The following is a 21945-nucleotide window of genomic DNA, read 5'->3' as shown; positions in this document are numbered from 1 at the left end:
CTCTACAAGGATACAACAGAAAATCCAGAATTGCTTTTGCCTGACTCGGATGCAGCTTTTTATATGTATTTTTAGGGGGGGGGTTTCCTCTTTTTACCCTCAAAAGAAAATCACCTGGATTTGGAAGATAATAACTTGTGTGTATTGGTAAGTGAAAATGCATGGGCTCATTGAAAAGCCATTAGCTTAACTGCCTTTTAATATGGTGCTTTACAGGGTGCTTTTGAATTCTTAACTGCTCAGATACCCTTGTTGCACCGTAAGTGTCTGGACTTTTTATACTGAGCCATTATTGCTGCTTTTTACAGTAAAGTTTTTCTTTAATAGCTTAACTTGTCTGATATCAGTGCTCATCAGATACATTATTTGCTGTGAATGGACATCCTCCTCTGTTAAAGAACACTCACTTATATGTACAGACATCCCCATGCAGTGCCAAAGTCCTGCATGCTTTGTTGTCTGTTTTTGGATGACTGCTGTGTTTTTCTGCAGATTTTAAACATTCGGGTTGAAAAGGAGCACAAAAGAAGATGTAATGCATTTTACAGTCATGTAAACTCTTGTGTGTCATGAATAATAAGAGCATACCAGGTTGTTTGCAAGAACATTGTCAGGAGATGAAACTATGTCAAATGAATGCTTGTCGATTTCCCTCCATGCGTAGACATGTCTGTGTTGGCTGCGTGCAAATGTAAAGAGATATTAAGACAGTAGCCATACTGCAGCCTTTGAGCTGTGCATGAGAGTCTGCGGTTTTGTGAGTGTGTGTATTAGCTATAGAAATGATGTGTTGCACCAAAGACATCTGTTATCATACAATGTAGTTCTGAGCTGTGTTTCTGTGTGTGCTTCCTTACGCGTATGTGTGTGTGTGTCATTTCACTGTCACCAGTTTCCCACCTACAAGGATAATCCATCCTGTGAAGTGGTGAGGTGGAAAATGCCATTATGTAGAAATAGCTGACATGCAGTTAGACTTGCAGGCATGTGATGTGTGAGTGGATGTGGGTGAGAAATAGAGATAGGGAACACAGAGAGGGTAGAAGGGCCAGGGACAGTAAACTTCATTTGGAAACATTATTTAATCCTCTCGCTGCAGTGATAAACTAAAGGCCTCTGACAGAAAAAAAGCACATTTTTTTTCTTCTTGAAGGTAGCAAGGTGTTTGTAATCCCAGTGTGCATACCCATGCATCCACTGCAACTGTTTTTATAGCTAAGCTGAGCTTTTGATTGGAGAAATACGAGAAATACTTTCATTTGGATCTATGAAAAATGCCAGTCATAACACAGTTTGACAAGCACAAATTAGTATTTTTGCACCAACAAGGTGATTTCCAAATTGCTATTAGTTGAAAACTTGTTGTGTCGTTGCAAGGTGTGCAGTCTCTCCTTAAAAAGTTTGAGAAAACTGGTTAGTGGGGCACAAAAGAACAAGTGGAAGGTCTAAAAATCCACAGGAGATGAAGAGAGTCTGAAATTAATGTCTTTAAGAAAAAGGAAAAAATCCAGCAAAAACGTCACACCTGACTCAGTTGATCCTTCGAATGTTTGCTGGAGCCTCATCAGAAATTTTCTCTGTGGAACAGTGGCTTTAAGAAGGTAAACAGAGAGAAAAGCCACAATAACTTGACTTTAAATCTGTGGCAGCAGATCTTATAGAGTAATCAATCCAAATTTGAAATTCATGATTCAATTTGGTGTCACTATGTTGGGAGGAAGAGAGGTACGACAGTGATTGTCTAGAGCCATCTGTAAAACACGGTGGAGGCTCTGTCATGGTTTGGGTTGCATTATAGCCAGTGGTGCTAGGATCTTTTATTATGAATGCAGAAAAGTGCCATCAGATTTTGATCCACCATGCACTACCATCTCTATTCAGCTATTCATTTACAGCATGACAAAGATCTCAAACACACTGCCAGTGCAGTAAAAGCATAACTGCACAGAAAAACATCTAATGGGGAGGCCGATCCATGACTGAGTCATGTAAACAGTTTGGGATCATCTTAACAGAGAATGGAGTCAAAGTCAGCCAGCATCCAAAGAGGAGCTTTGAAATATTCCTGAAGAGAGTTCAGGCTGTGTATGTATATGTGCAAATGTTTTAATCCCTGAACCTATTTCCCATTTTCATAGCAAAATATAAAGAAATGAAACATGGCCTAAGACTTTTGCTCTGCACTGTATCCTGTAGTACTGTTATTGAAAGCTGTGATATTGGGCATGAGAAATTATGGTAGTCATTAATCATGTTTTTGGTCCAATACTGGTTTAGGTTGAAATATCTCAACAACTAATTAAATTTGACTTAAAACCTAATGTCTTCAAAAAAATAAGTCTTACTAAATGTTTAAAACTGCACACCTGATCAACACCGGTTAGCATGATCAGTGTGAGGATGTTTATCTCAAATCATTTCAGAGCTGCTAGGGTGGCCCTTACAATATTTGGAGGAGCACATAATACTTTAATTTCATTCTCATAAAATTTGATTGAATGTTTAAGTAGATGTTGGCACATTTCTGAATATATTTCCATATTTTCTTCTAGAAACTTCTGTATACACTGAAAAGAAAAGGCTTACAAAAGAATTTCACCATAGTGAAGCTGTCACAAGACTTTCACATTCTGCTTTTTCACACCTTTTCCAAGTAGAGATGCAAACCTATTTAGGTCCGAAGGTTGATGATGATGATGAATGATGAATACCGGCTGCCATTCTTCACAACACAGTGTGAGTTTGTCCTCCCTTCACTTCAGTAATAAGAAGATACGTGCAGAGACAGATCTCAGATCTGCATTGGTATGTGAGGGGGCAGCCAGCGGGAGAATGTAGTTTTTTGGCTGTGTTATATTACAGTTCAAGCCTGCCAGCTCTCACTTCCATCTGCAGAGGTTGTAAACTATTCAGCCTTCAGCCATTCTGGCTTAGTCAGACCAGATGGTCAAATCACACTGAGGAATTTTCTGGAATTCAGATTGTTTCATATTGATTGGTTTATTTTTTATGTTATCATTATATACATTTATTGGTGAAATATGCTCTCATGGGGTAAGCATTAAAGTTTATGAATTAGCTCGATGGATGGATTGTAAATGTTTAAAGGTAAAAGAAATTTGTTCTGTTTCCATCTCATGTGTAGAATTTGAGTGAAGGCAGGTCTCTCTTTGATGTTATGCTTATGAACTTGCACATGCCCATGCAATACTCACGGACACGGACGTACGTGCACAATCCACTATAAAGAGTGTATGGATACAAACCTAATGTAACACATAACACAAACAATGTTCTCTGTGTTAGTCCATGCATTTTAAAGCTTTTATCCGGCATAGAATTAAATGCTAGATTTAGTCTCCTTACATTCTGATGCTGGTCTTACATTTAATCCTTTAATAAAGTAGGTTGTCCATATTCTTTTGTCACAAGTTGAGGTGGTATCTGTGTAGACGCTGACCAATTTGACTTTGTTCATGTAAACTTTTTCAGTTATTTGAAACTGCAGTAAGTGTGAGAGTTGGGGATGGATGGGAGATAATGCATGCCCTGAGTTATGTTTTCAGACTGTTTTAATTTGGGCATGTCTGCACATAGTGTCTGGCCTGTTGCTGAAAGAAATATGTTTTTTCTTTCTTTGTTAGCTAACTGAAAAACATAAAGCAATTATTAGTTGAACATCTGATCTGTTTTCCTTGTCCGTCTTGAAAAGCTGAGCTTGTTGGGGAAAGATGAAGAGGTCTGTGGAAGCATCGGGACTCAGAAGAAAGAAATCTTTGCAGTCAAAGGTCTTTTTGAACTTAACCCATGCTCTCAGAGCGGGGCACACAAGCAAGCTGTCTATTGATTAAGTCTGAGAATGACCAAGGGGTGAAAGAAGTTATGTTAGAAGTGAGATATCCTGGCTTAATACAACCTTAGAGATGTCCGTTGTGGACTGCCGTGCTGGAGCTAGAAGTGGTAATAAAAGGCAAGACAAAATCATGTTGGCCGCCCATTAACAGTGGCAAATATTAACAAGCCCTTTAACTCCCCATTTCTCTTCTTTGTCCAAGGTCTTTGTCATTCGAGGCTTTCTGTTCTTACTATATCTATGAGGACATAATGATAAGAATATTTGGGGGTTGTACACTGCAGTAAATGTGTAGATTTTCCTAGTGTATTTATCTTTTAGAGTCTATTTACTCAACAAGCATTAGTGTAACAAAAGATGCGTTATAAGTAGTTTGACAGCTTTAGGCAAAATGCTAGGAAAAAGTAGCTTTTGAATTTTTGATATGTTTATGTTAATCTTATCCAACTAAGAATACATGAGTGTGATGCATGATGCAAAGATGGCAGACATAAAGGAGACGCTATTCTTAATAAAGCTATTATTTGGGGCCGGATATGTTCCTATTTATGTGCCAAATAAACAGAATAATAGCATCCTGTGTCCAATAATGAAATTGGCCCATATGAAACATGTTTTCCGGGGTTGTTCCACTTCTGGCAGAATTATACATGAATCGTGTTGAGATTAGAGAGATGAACCAAGTACAATAGTTAGTTGTTAATGAATAAACGCATCCATACATTGTTAATTTTATATTAAATCTGAGGGGATATTTACAAAAGGTTGCCTTATTCTCATAACATTGGGAGTACCTGGGAGTTTTTAAATGCATTAGTCATTTATTCTGACCCAAAGCATAATCAATTTCTATGTAATAATAATAATGGATTGCATTTATATAGCGCTTTTCAGGGCCCTCAAAGCGCTTTACAATTCCACTATTCATTCACACAATGGTGGAGGCAAGCTACAGTTGTAGCTACAGCTGCCCTGGGGCAGACTGACAGAAGCGAGGCTGCCATATCGCGCCATCGGCCCCTCTGGCCAACACCAGCAGGCGGTAGGGTAAAGTGTCTTGCCCAAGGACACAACGACCAAAACTGTCCGATCCAGGGCTCAAACCGGCAACCTTCCGGTTACAAGACGAACTGCCAACTCTTTGAGCCACAATCACAAGTAGTGAAAACCAAGGGCAGAGTAAAGAAGCTCCAGTAATATTTTCAGAGTACTCTCCTACTTGCCTTAAACAGCCTATAATACAGACACAGGCACATCCCCCCAGCTAACTGAGACAGAAAGGAGCATTTCTGAAATAACCAGGTGTACACCACTGTGAGAGATAATATTCCTATAAATCAGCTAGCATACGAATGAAAATCAGACTTGCGGTTTTTGCAGTCAAAAAGATAAGAGAAGGATTTTCTCTATTCCAGATCATTACTGGGCCTCTGTTTACTCTCATAGCAAAAACTATTATTCTCCCTCTATCTAGATTCTTGTGAAGAATGCTTGTGTTTTCACTGGTGAGACTCATCCATCTGAATGTGCCTGTTAGAAATACTGGCCATCTCCACCCACTTTGCCTTTCACACACCCAAAACCAAACTCTGGTAATTTTTTTTATCTTAACATTGTAGCTACAGTCCATATTTATTGATCTTTCTTCCCATTATCTGCTGTCACGTGAAAAAAACGCGTTTTCACAGGACTGCATAGGCTCTTGTGAAAAACTATGATTCAGTAGCTTGTAGAACCAGCTTTTGTACAAATGTAATTGTTGTCTATACAACGTTGTAAGTCTATCATATTGTGGTGGAGGAATTTTGGTCCACTATTATTTACAATGTTGCTTCAGTTAATCGAGGTTTGTAGGCATTGGTTTATGCACAGCTCTCCTGCCACTGTATTTCAGCCATGTTGAGGTTTGGACTTTTTCAGGGGTATTGCAACACCTTGATTATCTTTGTTTTTCAGCCATTCTGTTATAGATTTCTGCTGTGATTGAGATCACTGTTGTCAATTTTTAGCTGTTGGATTTGACTCTAGAATACTTTGGTATAAAGAGGAGGTCATGGACAAGCCCAAATCATCGCTCCTCCACCACCGTGCTTCACAGTTAATATGAGGTGTTTGTAGTCAACATGGTCCTGTGGCTTGTGAACTTTAACATATAACATGCTAACAAAGCCTCTTTGTTTTTTGCTATTTTTCTGAGAATGTTATTTTCCGTTGGCCTTGGGGTAAATGTGCTAAGACTTCCACTCCTGGGAAGTTTGTGGCATTGCAATAATACAGATCTGAGTCCTGCAGAGCAGCAAACTGCCAAAACATCTTATTTCGTAAAGATGCCCACACTTGCTGATGAAATTATTAAGAATATATGCCATAAAAACAGGACTCTAATGTTTGCATTTTAACTGCAAATATGACTTATCCAGCACACTATGTCAAAGCCACTGTAATGGCATGTTAGCTTAAGCCATAAAGCCATCAAACATCTTAAAGAGGTAGTTATGATTAGAAATGTACAGTGCACTCGATTTATGACTTATCCTGTCTCTGTTTTGGCTGTGATCAAATGATTTATCGCTGAGTTGTATCCTCAAGGTTCTTGTAACTTTTATACCTTTTAATAGAGGACTTTTTTTCATCACTAAACAGCATGTCATAAACAGTTTTACACATTTACGCCAACCTGTATGTTGAAATCCCAGGAGGATCTGCTTTGTAAGACAGCTACAGTAGATTATCAACACAATAACATTAAATGCTAAGTGCTTTAAATCAACGGGTCCTTATTGGACAGTATAAAAACCCCTTTGATGCTTTAATTTCCTTGGCGTCAGTGGAATTTGTTATAAAAGTGTTTACAGGGAGGCTCCTGCCTGCACCTGGACATATAATAATTATCAAACACATTATGCACTTGTTAAGGACATGGAAGTGTATAAGAAGACATCCGAGTTCATGTATAATATGACATGAAAGTTTCTAACCTGGACCTATTTATTTGATTAGTATGCCAGTCAGTCATTGTTACATGTCTACAAGTCTCTTGAGTACAGCAGAACTACGCTGTTAAACTCTTCTTTGTGTATTACTGTAATTAAAAAAAAATACTCTTAGCAAACACCAAAAGCTTGGCTTCTGCAGAAGAGTTCCAACTCCCTCACAAATGAAAAAAAAAAAAAAGCTGATTATGTTTTTATCTTTGAGGGCCTGTAATTACTTTTTTCTTCTTGTTGTTCTTTTGCATATTTTTCAGATAGGAGAAAAGAAAAGGTGGGATTGATGACTGTGAAGTGCAATTTAGGAACTGCATTTGTGAAGAGAGGAACTGGGGAGGAGGAGAAGGTGACTGAAGGAGGAAGACGAGGAAGAGTATGGGTCACTCTTCTGTGTGCATCTTTCTACTGTCCCTTTATCTGACTCATCAAAGTGTTGCAGCGCACGCTGAAGGTGAGTCGTGATATTTATAAACCTGTACTGCATGCTTACAGAATTAATTTGTGTGAAATTTCCCTTCTCCTATAGCACATCAACTTTCCTCCTTACTTTTTCCACCCCCTCAGTTACTTGATGATTGATTTATTTAACTCAGTGACTCATGTTTGCAGTCATTTTTCTCCATTTAATTTTCTGTCTGTGAAAAAAGAGTTAGGTACGTATTATTCTGAGTCACAGCCACGTGTCCAATTGTTAGCTTGGTGCACAGATCTATAAATTAGACAGGTTGGATGATCAGGCCAAGGAAAGGGCAGGTGCTCAATGAATAGAGTCTGTGCGAGTGCTCCATCATTAAATCTCCACACCTGGATTGGTACATGGGGCAGACACTAGCCCAGCTACAGTTTCTCTCCAGACTCTGTCTAGTCAGGGAATTTAAACATCTGCTGCCCTCATGTACAGTACAGCACTCTGTCAGCTACGCTGTCAAACCCATCCCCCTAGATACAGTACTCCAGCCTCAGGTGCTATTGGATGTCACCAAAAGGTCAACGAGCCAATCAAAAGTTAGATTTCCTCCACTTGGATTGTGATTGGCAGAAGGTGATTGGTAAAGTTGTTGGGCAGAATTATGGAAGGTTATAAATAGCCCAAGAATACATTAAAAGCTGTGCTTCCTATGCAGGTCCTCCTACTGTTGATTAATTATAGTTTTAATTGTTAACCCAACATTGTTCTTAAGGTCCTGTGTTTCATAAAACACAGGAAATAGGTTTGTATAATTGTCATTAAATAATCTCATCTCATACAAGCAACAAATAAGCAATAATGTATGGAAGCTGCTTATTGTGAGAAACAATCAGATAACTTTAACCCAACTTTTCAGCATCATTAGTGCTTTGTAGCCTCTTTTAACTCAGTGATTTAGATCCCACAAACTTACTGAGAGAAGCAGTTTCAGCCACTTTTGCCAGCTGTCTTTTCTGCAGCAGTAAGCAGCTGTTCTCATTAAATAAGCTATGACAAACTCACTGTGCATACCTGCCCAACACCAAACAGCATGCACTAAAAAATTAGCAACTGGCTCATTGGGAAAATGTAATATAAAAAAATCCCATTTTAATCTCAGTAGTTGGTGGAGACCAAGACAAAAATACTGCCGTGCTGCCACAATGACTGATAGCCCTAGAAAGCAAAGGGCCCTTAGGCTTATAATAGGCTTTATTGAGCAACTACTTCCTGTTCTCACCTATGTTCTTAACGATTATTTTGTAGCACAATACATGTTATTGTTAATTGCATTTTTATTGATGTGTGCTCTCTGATGGGTTACATCTTATGATCTCATGTCTTAATCTTGTCAGAGGCAATTGGAGTAATGCATCAATATTTCTGAGGCTTTTTCTTTCTTGGCAGAATTTTCTGCAGCATATGCTCAAGCCACTGGGCTACATCTAATGTGGAAATCAGTGGTGGTCCAACACCAAGGTGTATGCAACCTTTGAGATATCAACATAGATAACCTTCAAGAAAACCATTCCTAATCTCTCAGCATGTTTTGTGTCCTTATCCTGGGCATGTCGATCTCACCTGCAAGCCTAGACAGACGAACTTCTGGATAATTGATCTTGTTTTCCTGGGATGGAAAACAAGATCAATTATCCAGAAGTTCTGTGTCTGTCTGACAGACACCAACCTCCAGCTGCTTCTTCGCTCAGTCTTCACAACATTTTATGTGCGTTTACTAAAATCCTTCAAGTGTGAAATGCATCCAGTAAATGGAAAAGCCACATGTTTATTATAGGGTAGGTAGTTGCTTTTATGAGGCACAACTCGGACCGGAAAGTATGAACATTGTTTTATCTCTTCAAAGTGCATCAATGAGTATAAGTCCTCGCTAATAGATCTGCTGTTGCTGAATATATGATACTACAGCTTCCAAAGATAATAGCGCTTGAGAGGCCTCCAAAATGCTATTCCCGGTGATATTTTGTTTCCTTGGTGTATGGCCAGAAATGTATAGGTGTGTGAGGAGGAACATAATGTTAGGCCGCTATGGGCTGAAGACATATGTCACCCCCAGTGAATCCTGGGATTGCAGCCAAAGGAAGAAGGGTGAGATAATAGAGGAGAGAAAGCTTGATAATGAAATAGAAGACAGCAGAGAATCGCTTATCACTTACAGAACAATCAGTTGCACCTATCTCCTATTCACTAGCCTAATCAATGCTGTTGTCACTTTGGTTTATTGCATATGCAATACCAGAATATTGACTTACAAGGTGTTTGCAGACACAGCAGTTTGTGCATGTGAATATGTGTCGGTGCACTTGCGTATTCAGTGCACCAGTTCACTCAAAAAAGCATCTAAATCCCATCAAACCCAGCAGATTCTTATTTTAAATGCGTTTGTTTGCTTGGGCAAGGGTACTGACCCTGATTTTGGGTGTGTTTACCTTATTATTCTAAGCGTTTCTCATCGCTGTACTAAAGTTTTATTGCTGGAGTGCTCAGAATATTGACAGTCTCTTTGGCTCACTTGTGTCTCATTAAAAATTCATAAGGATTTGTGTGAGGCTCTGGCTGCATGACAGAAGCAAATGAAAGGAATCCCCTCAGCAAGGTGGAACAAGACTGCTATCTGGTGGTCAGTGTAGGAATTAAAGATGTCTGAAGCAGCAGGAGGCTAAATTAGTGTTTTTGAGGTTTCAGAGGGAAACCCTTAAAGATAAATGTAATGGAGAATTACATTTTGATAAAATGTCTTATTCAAGTCTTGAAACCAGCAAAAAAAGAAAAAAAAAAACCCAAATTCAGTAGCTGAAAATGATAGATTGCATTTTTAACTAAAGGATAAAATATTCAAATATGGCTTGGGCAATTTATAATACTAAAAGTTATTAAAGTAGCACTGATAGTGTTAGATAATAGATTAAAACATTTAGTTAATGAGCTCAAATGAGGGCAATATTAGTTAAGTAAATTTAAAAAAAGTGAGTTCTGTTTAAAACCTCACTTGGTTTTCTCAGTCGGTTTTCAGAGAACCGATATTACCCTGGTAACCAAACGATATGTGTCAGTAAACCACGGTGTAAAGTGCCATTTAAGTGGTTGATAACAGTTTCTACCAATCTGTAGGCAGCATAGCTTTCAGGAACTGTTGGGTATTTATGTAGAATTAGAATTTGGAGAACTCACAATCCACGAGCCATAAAAATACAAAAAAGGATATAGAGAGTATAGAGATATATAGAAGTTTCACCTTTTTTGAAGTTACTGACGAGGTAATGGAATAATAGCTACGTATTAGTATTAGTGCATTTCTTTTTAATTCTTGAATCTTCTTAAAATATATCTTATTGTGTCTTTCTATGCTTCATGTATATGCTACCATTTTACACATATTAATTAATCTTTTCTTCTTTCCTCAGCATGCAGGACAGTGGTTCAGGCCGACATAGTGTTTCTGGTGGATGAGTCCTGGAGCGTGGGTCATAAAGACTTTTCCAGAATCAAAGACTTCATCTCAGCCATCATCTCCTCCTTTCAGGACAATGTGGTCGGAGCTGATGGGGTCCGTTTTGGAGTCACTGTCTTTGGGGATGTTCCAAGGTAGAAGTCAGTCCTGAGCTTGGCACATCGCATGAACCTTTGTGGCAGCTTGGCATTAATTATATTCAGCTGTCTTTTCTACATGATCACTTTCTATGACCACTGACAGGAGACGTAAATAACACTGATCATCTCTACATTATGGCTCCAGTATCTAGTGGGATATACTAGGGAGCACATGAACCTTTTGTCCTTGAAAGTTGATGTGTTTGATTTGTTACAAGAAGGAGAAATGGGCAAGGATAAGGATTTGAGCAAGTTTGTCAAGAAACAGATGTTGGTGGCTAGACAACTGGGTTGTCTGCAGCTCTTCTGGGCTATTTTTAGTCTGTAGTGGTTGGTATCTATCAAAGGTGGTCTGGGGAAGGAACACCAGTGAACCAGCAACAGGATCATTGATGCACTAGGGGAGCAAAGGCTAGCCTGTGTTGTCTGATCCAACAGATGAGCTACTATAGCTGAAGGAGTTATTGCTGGTTCTGATGGAAAGGTGACAGAATACACAGTTCTGTGGTCTAATGTGGAAAAATGTTTCTATCTGATCCAGTTTTGTGCTTCTATGTCCATGCAGGATGCGGATTGCTTTGACAGACTACAATTCCCTTGAGGAGGTACTCAGAGCCATCAAAGACCTTCCCTATGAAGGTGGATCCAGGAGGACTGGCATGGCACTCCAGTTTCTGGTCGACTCTGTTTTCAGCCCCGTCATCAGGCGGGATTCTGTCCCGAAGGTACGCTGCTTTACACAGCGAGGTGGATTGTTATACACTGAAAAAGAGAAATTTAAATCTTGGTAATTTTTGACAACATGTTGTTTCACAGGCTTTGGGGAAATTATTGATTTGAGATTACTACCCATGCTGCAAAAACATGCATGTACTGTCTGTTTCGGCCCTGTGTGAAAGGAAATGACTAGTCAGGAATCTATATTTCCACTCCACAGGACATGTGGAAAAAACAAATAAACAGGTTTACCATTCTCACACAGCTGTGAATCTGATTAAACCATCGTGTTATATGCTGAGAATACAAATTGATAATATTTGAAAGGTGCAACAGGGAACAGGATTTATTTTGCTTTCTCTGGTGCTTTGGAGGAAAAATAAAAGATAAAGAAAATACATTTTCCACCACAGATTTTCATCGATTATCAGATGGAGATAAGGCGTGACTGCTAAACATCCAACAGATGGTCATCCACAGTGACTCAACTTGGTTTATGCCAATGACCTTAAAAAAACAAGTGTTAAATTGGGCTTGGTGCATTTCTTGGATCCTAACAAAAATGCCACATTCACCAACTTGTCTCAGAAGTTCCTTGTCAAATATCCAGATACACTTTCTTTCCCACAACTCTCCTTTTCTATCAGACACATTTCCCTGACAGTCTAATACTGTAGTGTAGTCACAGTATAACACAGCTGGTTAGCATTCTAATCATTTCTCTATCTCTGTGTGCATGTGTGAATCATCTTGCTACAGCACACTGGATATGGGAAGGTGGAGAATTGAGGATTAGGCTGATATATTGAATTGTACAGCATGCAAAGCAGCAACTACATTCTCCTGTGGATGCTCTCCACCTCCCTTCCTCACTGACTGAGGGGTGAACTTTGAGTGAACTGAGAGAATTTTCCTTAATGGGGAAATTATTAGACTCAGCTGCAAGCCAGCATCCTTGAATTCCACTTTGAGTTTGGGTCTGATTTATTTAATTATGTTTTCAATTATGTGCTAAACTGCATCAAAAGGCTTTGGAGGCTTTCATGAGAATGGTACTGTTTGCATGGATGCTCTTTTAACACAAACAAATGTTGTTTGGAGGCTTGATTTAAGCCTCCAGTGATGCCAACAATAGTTGAAAACAGAGGTTGAAAGAGAGCAGCTGAAAATGACCCGTATGTGTTTAAATATAATACATTTTACTAGCTTTATATTATGCATTCATTTATCAAGAATTAGCAGATCTTCACATTATTGTCTTTTCTTTACATATGCCATTTTCTGTCCTGTGCAGATTGCTGTTTTGATCACAAATGGACAGTCGGACGACCAGGTCAGTGCTGCAGTCAGAGCAGTAGCAGACAATGGAATTACTGTCTTTGCAGTAGGTGAGTGTGGAAGTTGCTATTGTGAATTCTTTCAACATCCCCACTGCAGCAGCCCTTCAGATTTTATCCAAGCTCTGCCCGCTTATCTGCAGTGTTTGCAGTTAGAAATTCATGTCCTGTGCATTTGAATTCATTGGATTCAGTGTGGGTATTTGTGTGTAGGAGTCTTATTTCTGAGTACCTGAGCGCGCTCATGCTTCTGTATGTATACACACCAAGTTTACTTGCACATACAGTACCTTGCCCTTTTCCCCCTACTCACAGGCATAAGCACACAAGCCCACAACTTACTCCTCACAGCCTGCAGCGATGCAATAATTACTGCTCATTAGCCAATGGTGTGCTAATCGCAGTCATTTTTCATTAGGCAATTCTGTGCCTTCCCAACCCACCCACCCCCACCACTGACACCGAAACCTGCTCCTCTCGTTCATCACCACCGCGTGGCAGCTCGACATGAATCTTGACCGCTAATGCAAAGCCAATATTACCTGTAGAGCTAGAGCAGCCTGGAAAGCATAAATTAAATTATGTCAGCGCCTCCCTGCTCTATGCAGCCTTAGACCTCGTAAGAAATCAACATGCACATTCATGTTGTTTATGTGCAAATTTCATACTGTAGACAACTTATTCAGAGTTGCAAAATGCAAAAATCTCCCAGTGGTTTTCTTTTGTGCATTAGGAAAACTTAAATACTTCACGCCTTGGCATTTAGGGCCCACTTGCACAAACTGAGATTCGTTCCAGAAATTGAACGACTGTGGTTATTTATATGTAAAATATATGTGTATATGGGCACATATTGGAGCTTTTCATATTGAATCTGTCAAAATGCAACACCTCCCCCTGGTGGAGATCAGAAAAAATACAAACAAAACCATTTAATATCCACACAGTGTGCATTAATCGAGTAAACTTCCACATAATCAAAAATTTGTTAATAATACCTTTAAAAAAATCTTGTCATATGTGCACATTTTTTTTGTTTATCATCTTGAATTGGTTATGAAACATTTTTATGCACCTTGGCATAAAAGACTTTATTTCATTATCTTCTTATTTATACTGAAAACCAGGCCTCACGGGGGTTGATGAGGCAGAGCTTAGGAGGGTTGTGTCGGAGCCACATGCCGAGCATCTATTGCCGGTCACTGATTTCTCTACCATGGACACCATCCTCCCCAAACTGTCCCGCAGAGTGTGCCTCACTGCCTCTGAACCCCCACGTCCTGTGAAAACTTCCCAGCCTAGTAAGTTCTTCGTAATATGCTGAAAAAGCTGCCTACTCACTGACAGCTGTTTGCATTTTCATATTGACGAATTGTATTGCACTCTCGCACTTGAAAGGTATAATAAAAATGAATAATAACGTTCTTTTATTTCACTGTACTCTGCAGCTTCTTTGCTAACATAATCTATCTTGTAGACATATTTTACATCAACTTGCATATTTTCTGCTCCATGTTCCACTTCTCATCCCGTCTGTCTCATCACTCTTTCTACACTTACTTTTAATCGTAGGCGAGGAACGTGTGGTGGGTCCCAGAGACCTTCAGGTTAGCGAACTGGCCCACAGTTCTCTTAGACTGACGTGGAGCCAGGCCACGGGTGATGTCACCGGATATCGCCTCCTGGTCACTCCACTGAGCACGGAGGGACAACTCCTTCCTGTGCAGCAGAGGCAGGTGAGGAATTGTCCATAGATAAGGTCACTGTTGCATTATTGTTGAGCTAGAGCATGCAATATGTCATCATACTGACTTTCATAGACAGTAAAGCATTTAATTCATGAATTAGTTGGACATCTCAGTTTTTTTTACTGCTGATTAATCACCTCACTCTCCATGGAATTCCTCTTTAAAACACATCGATTACATGAACTTCTCATATTAAAAGTTAAAACAGCTGACAACAGCAGCTCACCCCTGTGATCAGTCTAAGTAGTGGACTCATTTCAGTGAGATTTATCTCTCCTGCAGTCATTGTGTAGCACTCCAAACTCGGTGAAACATTTACAAAAGCAATCAACATGAGCAGTCGTCTCAATGATATCAGTGCTTCTTTGTTTCTGCCTAGATTCTGCATTATGTTATAAAACGCAACATAAAACCTAATTTAATTATCGTGGACAAAAGTCTAAACAAACTGTAAAGATGTCAGTGGTTTTTAGAGTTAGATATATAAATGAAATTGAAGCAATAAAGGCAAAACAGCAGGATATTTATGTAAGCGTACTTCCCAAAAATGTCTCTCTGTTCCATTGCAGAGCCTCCAGGTATGTTTATCTTCGGCTCTGACTTGAACATTCTTCCTCTTAATCAATCATCTTCTTCTAAACATCATTCTGTCTTCCACTTTATGTCTCAGGGAAACACAACATACACACTCAAACATACACACACTCAGATCCTTTTGTTCTGCTGTCTGTGTATGTAACAGATGGATCTGAAGGCAGATGTGAGCACAGCCATGGTGACAGAGCTGAGTCCCAAAACCGACTATTCCCTCACCGTCTATGCCATGTACCCAGGCCTCATAGGAGACTCTGCGACAATCAAAGTAAAGACAAGTGAGTGTCTGCTCATGCACCTAGTGTCTCTATTTTTAATTGTATGCTGTCATCTTTCCCTGAGCAACAGGTGTCTGTCTTTCAGCGCCTTTGCCCGAAGTTTCAAACTTCCGTGTTATTGAGGAGGGCCTGTTCTCCCTGCGCCTCGGCTGGACACCCCCCCAGGGGAAGCTAAATGGATTCAAGATCTTCATCCCGAGATGTATGCTGACATAAGTGCATGCTAGATGTTAACTTTGTTTCCAGAGGTGTTTGTTGAAAGAAAGCTGTAATGGGTTCTAATAAAGAGGTTTTTTTAAAAGTATTATTTCTTGTGCATTTATGATTGTTCTCCAGCCAACAGACCAGGATTCATTTATGAGCAGCTGCTTCCCAGAGACATTTCCTCTCATGTGATTGACAGTCTGGAGGAGGATAAGAAGTACACTGTCAGTATTTATGCTGTGTACCCTGAAGGACCAAGTAAACCGGTTTCAGTAGTGGGGAAGACATGTAAGTTTATTAGCTTGGCTCAAAACCCCATCATTATGTTCATTTACATAAACAGGAAAGCCAGAGAGCACGCTCCGGCACACTGGAAGCAGTTTATTAACTGCTTTAAATGTCTCTTCAAACAACACCTAAGAGCAAATATTAAAGTGCAGTACCACAATATTTCCACAGCAGGGTGGTATTGTTTTAGTAAAAAATATTAGCAAGCAGACTCTATTCTCTACTCGGTCATGTCATTGTGTATAATTTACCTAAATTTACCTTTGCATGTATGTGTGGGATGTGCTTAATAGTGAAGTTGGTGCCAGTTCATCAGTTTCTGGTCCAAAATGCCACCACAGACACCGTTCAAGCAAGGTGGGCATCAGTTAAAGGTGCTACAGGATACCGTTTGACATGGGCATCTACAGGTATCGTGGTTAAGTACCTTTCTTGCGAAACAGCTAAAATGCGAAATATTTAATTTAATACATCTCTTTGCTTAAATGTCACTTTATATCTTGTAGAAGGCCACATAGAAAACATAAACCTCGGGGACAATTTCAACTTCTACATGATACAGGGCCTCCACACAGGCTCTGAGTACACCATCACCATCAACCCCATCTTTGGAGACATTGAGGGGCCTATCACCACTGCGAAAATCAAGACATGTAATTAAAAATTTTCAAAATAAAATTGCACCAAAGCAGTAGATAAGATGCATAACAGTCCTCTTTGTCTTTCACTATCTCTCTTTCTGTCAGTGGAAAGTAGTTCAGTACAGACTCTGAAAGTATCTGCTGTGAGCACAAGTACTGCAGTCGTCTCATGGAACAGTGTCCCGGGGGCTACAGGATACAGACTGGCATGGAGACCCACCCCAGGTGATTTATTCAGTCACTATTGTCTGCCGCTGTTTACCCTTGTTTTTTGCAGATATTCTCAACTCGGTTATTTTCTCAATGGACACTTTAACCATAGCAACATGACAGTAGCTTGCGATGAAATACAGGGAAAGAAGGAGGATATTTGCCTCTGATACGAAGTGAAAGTTTGAAGTCACTGAGGAATAACAGACTAACTGTAATGTTAATATTATTTCTAGAGTTTGTTGGTCGGGATCGTCCCAGACAATTGGCTCTGAACACCAGCACTACACAGTACCAGCTGAAAAATGTAGCCCATGATACGGAGTATGTCCTGACGCTTTACGTGCTGTTTGGCGCTGCGGTTGGACCTGGCATCGCTGCCACCTTTAGAACTTGTAAGTAACCTTGTTCACCAGACATCATATTCAAATGTAGGAATAAGCCATTTTTTCATCTTTTTCAATAGACTTTTTTCCCCCAGAAAACTTTTGGGTGTAGCTTTAGTGTTTATTAGAAGGAAGTAAAGATGTAATAAATATTATTTTTAAAAATTGTGTTCCACACTTACCGGAGCAGCTTCCCAGGATGCTTACTGGCTGTTATCAATGAAATCTGACCTCTAGTTGTCTTGTTCCTCTGTGCGGCGTCATCTCAGTCATTCAGTAAGTATAATGGCGAGAGAAAGAGATCTGGTTTTGTTTGATTGGCATGTGGCCATGGTAACAGGAGTATATCTATGTTCTTATGGTGCTATGTTTCCTCAGTTCAATATTGCTTTACCATTCTATTGCAGACACACACATACAAAAACACTGGGTAACACTCTATAGAACTTTTTGACGCGTACCCACAATAGCCCATAAGTCATAAGTCACATTAGGTGCTTAGTTAGCTGGAAAATATGCATTTTTCCAGCTTCCCATTATGTGCCTTTTAGAGCTCAGGAACATAGGACCCTTGGGGCACAGGAATGACTCCATTTCAACCACAGTTCCTACTTCTGTCACTTCTCTTAAAGTCTAAAAGGGTTTTTTTCATGACTGAAACTAGAAAGCTAAATAGTTTTTCAAACTTCTCTGTATTACTGAAAGTACTCAGATATGCCAGCTTGCACAGTCTATAAGCAGTAGAGCTGTGGAGCTGTTCCCATTATTGGTTCTCTGTTTTGTCTGTTGTGGGTGCATGCACACAGGTGACGTAATAATGATATCACATCATTCCACTGATATCCAGGAGCACTTATATCAAGCTTTCACTATCAAGCTAACAATGCCTGGGACGAAAAATATTAAAAACTAAACATTAAACCTTATAAAGATGAATGCAAACAAACCTTGAAACCTTGATAAGAAATTTTGATATGTAAATGGTTCATGAGGAGAGAATTGAATTCAGTGGTGCAATGCACAACGAATTTTGGGGGCAACACTACATGCTAAACAGACTTTTTTGTTTGTATTAACCATGACCACACACATCGTCACTGACCTCTGTTACATGTGTAACCACACCCAACGAATTGGTGTCCTGACACTGAAGTGAGCAGTGCGTTTAGTGATCAGCAGACTTTCAGCAACTTCCAAAATGGGCTTTAAGAAAAAAAGTCACGATGAGGAAATCAAAAACGCCAAAGATTTGTGATTCATCTTTTTTACTTGAAACAGGGTATTTATAAGATCAGTCCTTGATGTTTTTTCTTTCATTTTTTCAGCTCCTTTGGGTTATGTCTCTAACTTCAAGGTGACATCCTACACAAGCACCACTATAGATGTGGCGTGGAGTCCCATCGTTGGAGCCACCGAGTACAAACTCTCATGGAAAACAGGTAATATATTTATACCTATTCCTTCCCATTACACCATTTTAAAGCATGCCAGCCCGATTAAAGACCCTCTATTTACCATACATTATCTTTACAACAGATAGATGGATAATTTGTCTTTTGTTTTGTTTTCGTCTGATGCTTGCAGATAATAGCAAACCCCAAGTCCAGTACCTGGATCGTAGCATCCTCTTCCATCGTCTCAAAGACCTGAATCCACAGTCTACCTACACAGTCACCATCTGTGCAGTGTATGGCAACTCAGAGGGACCAGAAATCTCCTTATCTCAGCTCACAGGTACTAAACATATGTGAAGTCTCAGTGACTTTGAATTTATCATGAGCCATCTTTAGATCTAAAATGGCTCTGTGCAGCTGTGCCCCCATCGTAATTAAATGGGAAGGGTACGGCAAAGTTCCCCAATCTGTGCCACATAAACCCTCGTAAGTGTCGCCGTTTGACTGACATGTCATGTACTTTGGTCTTCCCGTTATAACCACAGTTCCTGCTGCTGTCACTTGTAGTATGTGTCACTGAGTCCAAGTCAGCAGGGCTGCTATCATTCTATCACTGTCACTGTCAGAGTGTTATTCCGAGCTTCAAGTGCTACGTTTATTACAGTGTAAAATAATAGGGAGGGGTAAGTAAAGTCACATCAGCAATTTTTTTCAGATATTTTAATCACATATTTTATGATTTCTGGGTCCTTAATGCATTGTGATGTGAAAAAAAAATTGTCACAGCTTTATGGTATAAAACCTGGATTAACATCTCCTGTGGTCATGTTATGTTATGCTTAGCTGCAGTGTCAGAGTCAGATCCAATCCAGCCAGTGAGGGAGGTGAAGGTTGAGGACATTGGAGTAAATTCCTTCACACTATCTTGGAAAAAAGCATCAGGGGCTTCTGGATACAAAATCTCTTGGATCCCATTTCTTGGTAAGAAACCACATAAATAAACCACCCAAATGTGTATTCTAATGCCTCAGGCTATGAACAAGTAGACATAATATACAGTAGAATTACAACTGCATTTACATCTCTGGATCAGAGAAGCTGAGAAAATTTTTTTTCACTCGGGTCGATGAAAATATTAAGCATGTCTTAAATTAAAATATTTGCAGTATTTTCCTATTACAGCATCTAGCAGCATAATGAGTTACCACTCCTCAGTTTAGACTCTTGTGACTCATTGTATAACAGTTTCATCCGTAAATGACTGCAAACACGGTTGTTTGACACTTTCATGCTGGATTTAATTATTCTGTGCACTAGGGGGTGATGAGAAGTCCCATGTGGTATCGGCTGATTTTGCCTCCTACACCATCCGCAACCTGCGAGAGAGCTCAGCTTACAAGATCCAGGTGTCCTCCATGGTGGGCAGCAGGGAAGGAAGCGCTGTCCTGGTCACAGCACGTACCTGTGAGTCCTGCCTGGCCCTGGTAGTAGGGAACAGTCTGAGTTTCAGGGAAATGTTCAGTAATATATGTTTCACCAGTTTCCTTAAACAGATTATGTGTAAATGCCACTACGGTGGCTTAAAATTTAGTAGATTTAAAAGTACCTCGTATTGAAAGTTCCAATGAGCAGCTACCAAAATGCAAGTTAAACACTTTGAGTCAACTCAAAATCTTTTATCAGAGGCTATGAAAAACTTCTCCAATTACTTTGAGCCTCATAAAATCACTACGTTTAAAATGGTTGTATTTCAGGAACAAGTCATTCAAAACTTTTGTCAAACCTCTTGAGTCAAAGCTGAAAGTTTGCACTTCAATCACATATTGATGGCCTAATTTAAAATCTAATGTGGTGGATGCAAAAAAAAAACACTTTTATGTACATATATGCGCCTAATACTGGGAATGTTAAAGTTTATATTCATTAGGACGTATGATATAATAAATCCACCTAATGTCACTTGTTTCTTTATGTCATTATTCATCAGAGCTATTTTGTGTGTTTCAGTGGATCTTCCCAAAGTAGAAGGATTTGTTGCTTTGAATACAACAGATAACAGTACTGTTCTGAACTGGACACGCGTAGCTGGTGCCTCAGGATATCGCCTCTCCTGGAGGCACATCTCAGGTCAGTAAGCAACCACAACTTGATAAAGCACCTTCTTATAATTCATGCAACTTTCTTTTAGGCTCCAGAGATGAATTACATATTATGTAAATGATATTACACTGCATACAGAGACCTGCCATAAACATTCTTTTATTTAGCAGGTCTTGGTCTGAAAAGGCAATATTTGCCTGAATACAACACAAGTATCCCAGCATGCCAGGAATAATTGTTTAGAGATTTCAAAGTGTTTTAACCATGATATGTCTTTTGTGAATAAAGTGGCAACATAAGCACCCTTTTGTTAATAAGGTGAAAAGTCTTATTAACAAAATTCCTAAAGTAATATTGTCATAATTGACAGAATCTCCGTACATGTAATTTGTCACCAGATGTTCAGATATATCATTTTTATTTGTAGATTTGACACATTATTTTACAGGTTATTAAAAAATACTGTTTGCTTTCCTTTTTATACACTCAAATCCATTTTAGTATAAAGATTTATTTTCCTATTTCTTATTTCTTGAATCCATACTGTCACAAGTGATCACTTTGCAACACCATGTTTTCTATGTATGTTTTTTTCAGTGTTTGACACAAAAACAGAAATCCTTGGCCCTGGATTCACCTACTATAAGATCAGTGATCTCTTGTATGGCAGAACATATCTTTTCACCATCAGACCTTTGTATGGAGAAGTGGAGGGGCCTATAAGCACCATGTATCAGAGAATATGTAAGACTCTCTCCAAGTTGTTTGACTGAATGACAGACATACACTTCAGATCCTTCTGTTTACTGTAATACATCCACTGATCAGGCTATAATACCTACAGTCACATCACACTATACTGTGTGTGTATTTTTATTTTTGTAAGCATAAAATTGACAAAGCTCAAATTAGCTTCCTGAAGAAAAGAAATGCTATCTTAGCTAAGTGTTAAGCTATTTAGCACTACATCTCTCATATGGCCATCTTATTCTAAACTTCATGAATGCTTTAAAATGTTGAACCTATTTGTCTGACTACCCATGCATCTTTCTTAGCTTTCTATTGTCAGCTGTTCTGTTTGTTGATATTCAGTGAACACCTACAGGAGCTTTTTCCTAAGACTGGTACAAGCTGAAAACCCAAACTGA

At 39.3% G+C, this 21945-nt stretch overlaps 1 protein-coding gene across 1 annotated transcript in view; it reads left to right on the top strand.

The window, feature by feature from the left end:
* Positions 1-7175: 7175 nt before the first annotated feature.
* The window catches only part of col7a1l (collagen type VII alpha 1-like), a 64439-nt gene continuing 49669 nt past the window's right edge, over positions 7176-21945 (top strand). The window contains exons 1-19 of the mRNA XM_085435812.1: positions 7176-7294; positions 10714-10894; positions 11466-11625; positions 12912-13005; positions 14082-14255; positions 14527-14690; positions 15445-15574; positions 15660-15776; positions 15911-16066; positions 16360-16476; positions 16573-16719; positions 16813-16932; positions 17154-17312; positions 18629-18742; positions 18888-19037; positions 19541-19678; positions 20015-20161; positions 20705-20824; positions 21395-21541. Coding sequence (XP_085291938.1) covers positions 7219-7294; positions 10714-10894; positions 11466-11625; positions 12912-13005; positions 14082-14255; positions 14527-14690; positions 15445-15574; positions 15660-15776; positions 15911-16066; positions 16360-16476; positions 16573-16719; positions 16813-16932; positions 17154-17312; positions 18629-18742; positions 18888-19037; positions 19541-19678; positions 20015-20161; positions 20705-20824; positions 21395-21541 — 2611 coding nt within the window. The 5' untranslated portion in view covers positions 7176-7218. The remainder of the gene's footprint in view (positions 7295-10713; positions 10895-11465; positions 11626-12911; positions 13006-14081; positions 14256-14526; positions 14691-15444; positions 15575-15659; positions 15777-15910; positions 16067-16359; positions 16477-16572; positions 16720-16812; positions 16933-17153; positions 17313-18628; positions 18743-18887; positions 19038-19540; positions 19679-20014; positions 20162-20704; positions 20825-21394; positions 21542-21945) is intronic.

Source organism: Copadichromis virginalis, linkage group LG17, assembly GCF_057382275.1.
Source record: "Copadichromis virginalis isolate Kocher_CV1m ecotype Utaka linkage group LG17, C_Virginalis_male_GT1.1, whole genome shotgun sequence".
Taxonomy (NCBI): Eukaryota; Metazoa; Chordata; class Actinopteri; order Cichliformes; family Cichlidae; genus Copadichromis; species Copadichromis virginalis.
This window is presented reverse-complemented; position numbering and strand designations above follow the sequence as displayed.